The sequence below is a fragment of the Pleurodeles waltl genome, chromosome 4_1 (genome assembly GCF_031143425.1).
Source record: "Pleurodeles waltl isolate 20211129_DDA chromosome 4_1, aPleWal1.hap1.20221129, whole genome shotgun sequence".
Lineage (NCBI taxonomy): Eukaryota > Metazoa > Chordata > Amphibia > Caudata > Salamandridae > Pleurodeles > Pleurodeles waltl.
The window spans coordinates 219,450,201-219,459,303 of NC_090442.1; the positions used below are offsets into that span (position 1 = coordinate 219,450,201).

The 9,103-nt window shown below is 45.0% G+C and overlaps 1 protein-coding gene across 1 annotated transcript in view; it reads right to left on the reverse strand.

Moving 5' to 3' along the window:
• The window catches only part of LOC138287148 (potassium voltage-gated channel subfamily KQT member 1-like), a 750,297-nt gene extending 743,374 nt beyond the window's left edge, over positions 1–6,923 (reverse strand). The window contains exon 1 of the mRNA XM_069227507.1: positions 6,470–6,923. Within this exon, the coding sequence (XP_069083608.1) occupies positions 6,470–6,888 (419 nt within the window). The 5' untranslated portion in view covers positions 6,889–6,923. The remainder of the gene's footprint in view (positions 1–6,469) is intronic.
• Between the last annotated feature and the right edge of the window lie 2,180 nt (positions 6,924–9,103).

Consider the following 9,103-nt stretch of genomic DNA (forward strand, 5'->3'; position numbering starts at 1 on the left):
TTTCATTTAGTATGATTAACATTGTGAGACGGTATTTTTTTCTGATTTAGCCTCTTGGCTACAGCAATGTTCTCATGCAGTTTTACCATCTGCACGCCTGTTTAAATGACCTACTACGTAGCCAGGAAAGCTCTCCTACATTCTAAGGTAAAAGTACAGGTTTATTGATCCTGCGATTGTTTTCTTTATGCGCCATTAGCAATGGCCCCATCTCTACTCAAATCCATGTGAAATCACTCAAGTCATATTACCTTGGCTTTTTAATACTTTGCAAGACATGGAGGTCATTCAAGGGCACTCCTTGCAACCACGTTGCCAGTGTGTTTTTACAACACACGTTCTAATCTCGATTCAGGTGAAAATGCCAAAAAATAATAAAATATAAAGCTTCACCCAAGGAGCATACTAAGAGAAAGTTCCCACCCCATCTGCTTGTACAATGCAAAAAATGCACTTGGACTCAGCCTGTTCATAAAGTGTATAAATAGGCGTCCAGGCTTTTATCAATGGACAATATGAGTATGTGTCTACCCGCACTCGATCTAGCTTATCTCAGTGAATTGCATAACCATAGATTTACCAAATTATTATCTACAAACGTCAGACAGACCTCTCTATTCTGATGCAGAGGCCCATTTACAAGCACTGTGAGAATGTATTGTAATTACATGCCTATTTGCGGCACACAAGTGTGGGATGACTGTGTAAAAATATGCATCACTGCTATAGCCACAACAGTCAAACAGTGCAATATCTACAGAGTCCTCTAAAATGAAACCCAAACAAAAATAAATAAATAAAAGATGTCCAATTAAACAACACAACAAATTTAACAGTCCAGAAATACCTAACAAACTGCATCTGGATTTCAAAGTCACTCATGTGTCCAATAATCATTTAGTGACAAGTGTGCAGTAATTCATTAGAACCATGAAATTACAAACACACAAATAAATAATTTTAAAAAACTATTTTCCATCTTTTGTTTTACAATTGAGTTTGATAAATACATACAAGGAAAGTGTCAAAGACAATTCAATTTTGCACTCCTTAGGTGCCAAATACCAGTAATAATTCCTTTGCTAATATAGAATCTTTTTTGAACTTCCAAGTTACCAGTCTCATCCAAATTTCATTAGACATACCATACCAATTGTTAGATATTGAAACTCTTTGTCAGTCAATCTGTTGCACTCAAAATTCGAAATATTTTTCAAAGACATTCGTCATTCCTTACCAATAATGGACATAATGATTCCGTTATACAGGTACCTTCATTCCATAGGGACATAGATAACATGAACAGAGCATGTTCTTGTGGGACCAAATATTCCTAGGAGTGTAAAATTGACCAGTGAAATTTTAATCATTTTAAAATGTATTTCCTTACTAGGTTACCGGTGTGAATAAAATATATTTCAATACTTCCACAACTGGTAGATTCAAAGTGTTTTTGTGTAGGCGGGTCGTCACGTAATCTTTGTTCGGACGAATCTGGCCACAAAAGATTATCAAGCATGATAAAACGCCCAATTAAAACATTTGAAAGGTCTAAAAACTAGATAAAATCAATACAGTACATTATCAACCACTGTTATTCAAGTGGTATAGCAGATATGTCACCAAAACAAAACAAAAAAAGTCATGCACCCTGTAAACATACATTAAGTAACAAATAATTGTGTGTACCATTATGCAGATGCAGACCACAGCCAAAACTTTAGCCTTCCATAGGTTTCTTACATCTCTCTGCAGCTTCAAGAGATGAACTGACCCTGAAACATATATCATGGCTGAAGATGAAATAGTGCTTCTCTGCATTTCCAATGCCCTCAGGGGATTAAATAGGGTTTAAGAAAATAACAAAACAAAGGATTATATAATGTACAAAAAAACATGAAGTGTAACAATGTTCTGTCTGCCAACCCGTCAGATGGGCAGGGTGGAGCTGAGCAGAACCCCACCAAGATGCCACAGTCTTCCCAGAGGCACAAAAGTTGCCAACCCGATCCTGCTCCGAAACAGAAGAGGAGAGACCTCTCCCTGTGTGTGAGGTCGAGGGTCAGGTACCACACAGGTTCGACAGGCGCTAAAAAACTATAATAGTCCCTCAGTGAGCTCTTACTTAATTCAGTGTACAGCTCCTTTGTCTTGCAGAGCTCGGAAAAATGGTACTTAACCTTTAATTTACCATCCCTTTTAATACTAGCGGGGGATTTGAACAGGTCAGACAGTCCCATCACACAAAAGGGTTTTGAAATCTAATCTAATCATGGAACTGTATGGCCCTTGTCCATGCTAAGACGGTCAGTGATAATATCCCTGCACGACCAAGCATCAGGCTTAAGCCACACGCTAACCCACAGCAGCAAAGGGACTAAACTTACTTTATCCAATGCGTACTGCAAATTTAGCTCTGAATGCATAATAAAGTTTGAGCTAGAGGAAGGGAGATAGACTAGCCTCCGACAAATGCGATTTTCCTCAGCTTGGAGGGAGGAAGCATTAAGGTATCAAATGTGATCATTTCCAGAACTCTCAAGAACTAGCTCAACACAGAACCAATTGCTGAAATGTCACTCTCAAAAGTATGTAATGAATTGAATACTCTGGAAGTCATTCGTGTTTTTTTTTTAAAGTAGTCCCTTGTTTGATTCAGGATTCAGTGTTCACTAGTTCTTCTTGATGGAACTTATGAAGGCCTAAGATTCAGGCGCTTTTAGGGCTATTTGTTTATAACAATAAAAGGCTTTTAACACGTTTTAACTGAAGGCAGATCAAAGTTAAGTCTTATTTGACAGAGTCTAAAGTAGGGGAGATCTCCATTTCTTGTCAGCGGAGATTATCAAAATGAGGTCTGGGTTCACACCCAAATGTCCACTCCATATTAAAACTGGCAGGTTCACTTTATGTACATGTCATTAATGTTTAAATGTGTGATATTTAAAATGGGGGATTTAAGGATTTGTTCGACGTTTGGGCCATTGGTGTGGTCTTTACTAAATAGGGAGGTCTAGTTTCACTCAAATACACAGAAGCCTTAACACATTTAGGGCCTGATTTATGAAAAGTAGGTGCCGCCTTTGCGTCATTTTTTTACGCAAAAGCAGCGCAAACTTACAAAATATTATTATATTTTGTAAGTTTGTGCCGCTTTTGCTGCAAAAAAATGACGCAAAGGTGGCGCTAACTTCCCATAAATCAGGCCCTTAGATTTTGACAGAAGGTCCAAACTGTGTTTTAAAAATATTGCCCACCAATTGTTCTTAACAGATTTAACGAGATGACTCATTGTTTTCAGGAAGCCTACAGGCATGGGAGAGGCAGTGAGATGTCACAGGTACTTTGTCTCTCTCACAGCAAATGTAATTATGTGTGGCTATTATCCCTTTTGAAAAAGCCTTACTTTTATGACATTTTTGCAGCTGGATAAAATAGCAGCCCGAAACAAAATACTCAGTCTAGGTAGCAATGCATCCAACATGTTAAACACTCCTCTATACCCATGTTAGGCTGATTTTGGAAGACTAGTATACAAATGCAAAAGGTGCATCGCCAACATGTCCCTGTTCAAGTTTGTTCTGAGGTTCTGGTTGAGTACATGAACTTTAAAGTTGGAGTCACTGGAACAGGGTACTAAAATGTATCAAAGATGTCTACAAAACAAGAGGAGGGAACCATTAACAGTGATATTGTACACATTACTTTTCCAAACTATAACAATTTTAAGCCAATACTATAGATTAACATTCACGATAATTGAATTAAATCCTCCGTTATTTTTGCATAATAAACTCAAGTAGACATTCATTTTGCTCTAAGTTAACAGACATTTGCTCACAAATTAATACGCTAATCATTTTATTGTCCTTTTCTGAAGTGAAAGGAAGACATGACTTATTTGCTTTAGATGAGAGCTTATTTGTAAAACAAAACCACCTTTGTCCTTGAGTACTTGGGTTATTACTGTGAAGAATCAATAATTTATTACGTAGGGCTAAACAATCTTCTAGCAGCCTAAACAGATGGTCAACTTTTATCTACTAAAGCTACATTTACTAACTCCGGACACTGTGACTAAGCTCCTGAGGATGCTCCATCCAGTAAAATGAGATGGTGAGAATATATCTATCCTATCCACATCAATCATGCTGTGTTGTCAGTGATGGAGTTAGTAAATTGTTATGGAAGCCCTATACAATATGATCAGAAAGCAAGTGAACTATCAAGGTAGACCCGACCAACAAAATGATACAGGGAATCAATTACCCAAGAAACTCCCTCCAACATCATAATACAGTGAGTAAACATCAAATGACCCCACCCCCCGTCCAATATGATCATGGAGTGAGTAAACTTTCCAGAGAGCTCCTACCACTATGACAATGCAGTGATAAATTACCATGAAAGCTAAAGCCAGCATTTACATAGTAATCAAACTACCATGAAAGCTGCACCCAATATCATCAAACTGTGAATAAACCACCAAGGAAACTCCTTCCTGCATGATGATACACAGTTGAAGCTCCGGGAGTAAACAATGAAGCTCAAACCGAAAGGAAGGAAGATACAGTAGAAATGCCACGGCCAAATAGTAAAAAAAGTGAATTTCCATTTAACATTTAAAGCTCCTTCAACTAGTTCCACAAGGTCCCTTCCTCATCCTGCATCTGCCTCCTCCGTTTGACCTATTACTGTCACTCTTCAACTTTTCGAGTGTTCTTCTGGAGGTCTGGGGTGTAACATTAATACCCAGTATAACAGAAAAACCTCAAGCGGTGCCCACCCTGCGATTGCCGCGTCAGCTCTCCCTCACAGGACTTTCCACTGCCTGCTTTGACGTAGCATGGGCTGCTTAACAGTCCCTGAGATTTCACAGGGAAAGTCCTTTCAATATAAAACTTGTTCTTTTACTCTGAGTCACAGCCTTATCTTCTCCTCTCTTCCTTTCCCTCACAGAACTCTTCCCTGTTCTTTGCCAAGCTGTCAGCTGCAGGCCTCACTCTCGCCTTCAGTTTCTGGGCTCTCCTTCACAGACCCATTTGTCACATGCCTTTCCACTGGGATTGCACTCTCGGCAAAGGACTCATCTTTTCTCGATCTCTGACTGTCCCATGCGTCACTGTTATATTCCCAAATCATAGGCCTCTCCTTTGGTTATTGCCTCCCAGTCGCTGACATCTCACAGCCACAATCCTGCTTTTAATCTCTCACAATCTTAACCCTCTTCCCTGCTCATAGCGTCACTTATTTGGGGCTTCCCTGCTACTCTTTGTTATTCCCTTGCTTTGTCCTCCTGTAGTCACCTACCTGTTCTCTGCTTTGAACTCCTCACTTACATGCAACATTCCTGCTCTAAGTAGTTCTCTCTCTTCTGGCCTACCACACATACTGGCCTTTCTGTCCTTTCCTGCTTCTGGCTTCTCACTGGCATCTTCTTTGTAGTCTTTCACAGGCGTCCCCCTGGATCACACATTTCATTTAATTCTAGGACATCTCACCACAGGACATTCACAGATGCACTCAGTAGTACATATGGACGTACACGCAGTGAAAACACCGCCAAGGGTATTTTCTTTTTTTATTAACATGTGGGTTGGCCTCACGTCCTACCCACTTGTTACGTCTCAATTTTTTATCCCATGTCCTCCGCATATACTATGTCTCCTGTTTTATGGACCTCCCCTTTCCACCCATGTAACTTGCTTTGTGCAGTCCTCCTCTGACCTCCCGTTCCCAAACTCATCTTTCAGTTCAGGGAAGGTGCCAGGTTTAATGGGGCAGGCTGTACCCTCTCGTCGCATACTCGCCATAACGCAGAAACAGAGCCTCACCTCTCTCGCTCCCTCATTCCTGGCCTTTACTTTCTGTCAAGATGCTCAAGTCTTAAAACGAAGACACATTGGCCATTTAGGAAGATAACTCAATTCACAAGAGGCTTCTTCCCCTGGTCCTCTCTCCATCCTCTCCTGTCTCTGCTCAGGACTTTGAGCTACTTTCAGGGGGCGTAATGTGGTCTACAAATGTCCAACATACTATAAAATTGAGGAAGACTTAATAATTTGCTAAGGAACATTTTTCAATCATATTGAGACGTCGAGTAAACTTTAAAGGAAGATCAGAACAACATAGATGACGTAAATAAAAAATTCACTGACAGAAGGAGTAACCAACCAAGAAAGCTCCATTGAGGGCCGTCAGCAGTGGAAAACTGTGAAAGGAGGTTCCCCTATGCAGGTAAAGCTGAGTGACATGGGTAGCATGGTACCACCCACCCACAAGATCAGGCTGTGTACACATCTTGTTTATGCCATCCCGTGCCAGCCTATGAGTACCGTGGTCCCACCCGCTACTTAATAGAGACAATCCTACCAGCATGTGCAGACGGCAAGAAAATAACCGTACAAGCTCAATCCAAGATCACACAAGTTAACAGCAGTTAGTTACCAAACCACCAGGCAGCACTTACACCGTGAAGTGGTAAATGAAGCACTTGCAGCCGCTGGGCCTTTCCAGGAAGTTGTAGACATCGCCCTGCATGCTAGTCCTGGTCAGGTAGGGGCGGTAGAAGCACTTGGGGGTGTAGGTCCGGCGGATCTCGCTGGCGGTGAGCGCGGGCGGGGGGCTCATCGGGAAGGCCGGGTCCGAGGCGCAGGGGTCGGCCCGGGGGCTGCAGGGAATGCCCGCTCCGTTGTCCACCGCGCCGCCCGGGGCCAGGGCCACCGAGGAGTAGCGCACGCTGCCCTCATCGCCCCCGCCGGCCTCCAGCACGGCCAGAGTGGCCCTGCGGCGCCCCTGCAGCCCGTCCAGCCGGGGAGTGGGGCCGTGCGGCTCGGTGCACAGGCTGTACATAGGGTGGCCGCCCGTTTCCCCATTAGCGAAGGCCATCCCGTAATGAGGCGGCGGTATGGATAACGCTGATCAATATTTAAAATCATAAGAGGCGGTGTTGTGTGTCCCCCGGGCGCTGGGCGCTCTGCGGCAGCCGAGGCGGTGCCCTCCGGGTGTCAGGGCGCGGAGGTCCGCCAGTCTGTCACCTGTTGTCACTCGGAGCCGCTGAAAAGAAAGCAGAAAGGCAGGGAGGTCAGGGGGCGAAGGGTGGACACGGGGCCCACCCGAGCGAGGGCAGGTGCGCGAACCTGGGGATGCTGTGGAGGGGGGAACGAGACCGGATGCAGAGAAAGCGGCCCAGGCCCACCCAAGCTCGTAGCCTAACAAGGGTAATTATCCCTGGCAACAATTGCCACGCGTATGGAGCGCACTATACCAACTCATTCGCCTCTAGGCGCTGATGACAACAGGTGTTGTTCCTTCACCTGGCGTTTCCTTCCCTTGTCCCCACGTGCACTCATTAAACATTTAGATAGCTGCAAAATGGTGTTGTCAAGTACTCTGGTTTGCACAGACGAGTTTCTGTTAACACAAAGTCAAGGCGAGGGCTGGGAGATATTTTTCCCGTCACGTTTATCAACAATGCCTTACTACTGTGTTTTCCCATCTGTTATTAACAATATTCCCGTCCCTTTTAAAGCTCGTTACAACGGCTCGTGTATTCAGCCATAATGATGCAGTGAGTTTAACACACTTCACGTGTCACCGATTATGCGCTTGGCCCTGGTGTGAAAAGTTGTGCTCGGGTAATTTAAAAAGAGTCAAACAGAAATGAAGGCTGAGGGGGCGGGGGATGCAGAGATTCAGCATTGAAAGTTGGAGATGCCCAAACGGGTAAGACGCAGACAAGGATAGATGAACAGACACGAAACACTGAGTTAAAAGAATAAGCTGGTACCCCCTGGCATGTCCGCGATGCCCCGTGTCTGCCTCCTGCGCCCGGGCTGGGCCTTCAGGTCCCATTCGCTTCAGGGCGCTTTTGCCACCCTGGCGGAGAGTTGTAGCCCGCTCCGTCCCTCAGCCGGCTGAGTCCAGCCCCAGGCAGCCCGGCCCTCCCCGGCGCGGATCTTTATCCCTGATAATACGTGATGAAAGTGTTTCACTGGCTGGATGGGGCTTGGGAGCCTGCCCAGTACCAGACATGCATTCAACGGCACGAGCATGTGTTACTCGTGTAACACAAAAACGACAACAAACTGACCGAGATCCCAAGTTGTTCTACGTCAAACGTTCGCAATGGGCGCGACTTGTTTCATCGCCTGTGTCTGCTGGGGCGCCTTGTCCGTTATAAAAGCAAGCACTACCTATTCATGGATACGTCATATTTTATAACAGGCACAAAACGCATCTTGAATAACCTCCATCGCATTCTAATTCTCAACATGTTTCGGACATGTTGGGGAACAGTTGTCAAGGATCACACAGTTCAGCCAAATGGTCCAGAGACCAAGGGGGCCCACGTCCCGTAAAGTATTGTAGTCGTAATCCCCAATCCAACCTATCCAGAGAAAATAAACGAATAATAATGACTGATGGGGATTGTCTCACAGGGGTAGGGTGGTTGTCATGGGCCCTAATGCAAGGAAAATTACCCCCCTATTAGGTAGTACGATCCAGCCATAATTGCGGTGCAGAAGTCCTTCACACATCTGGACAACGGTGCCGCTACACCTGCTGCACTGTTGGGAACTAAACCTCTGGCTCGTATGCCATGAGGTGATGTGAAGTGTGTGCTCTGTTTATTGCTCAGCGACATTTTCCCGCCTTTATTAATGACACGGCGCTCGCGTCAAGCGTTGGAGCACCCCGTGTAAAGGTCCCACGTGACTCGTGAGCTGCCCGTGTGCTGGTTTTCACTGCCCCGAGTGCCCAGTCCTGCCCAGACCACAGCAGGAGCGGCCTGCGCGCGAAACCAATTCCGCACCCTGCATTATACATAAGAGGCCGCCCGCAGCGGCGCGAGGGAGGCTGGTGTGTGGGTCTCACAGTCAGGGAGGGCCTTCTACGCCCTCTGTTCAGGGATGACTAGGCATCCCTCTAATGAGATGCTCAGGCTCGCGAAGGGTCTCGTGCGAGGCCAGAAACAACAACTTGTTTTCGTGGGGCAGCAGTGTTGCTTGCAGTGCCAGCTCGTTTGAACTGGCACTGCGGCAGAATGGGCCACATGGTTCTTGGCTGGCGGCGCCTTAAGGAACGTAGCCAAACTGTTGCT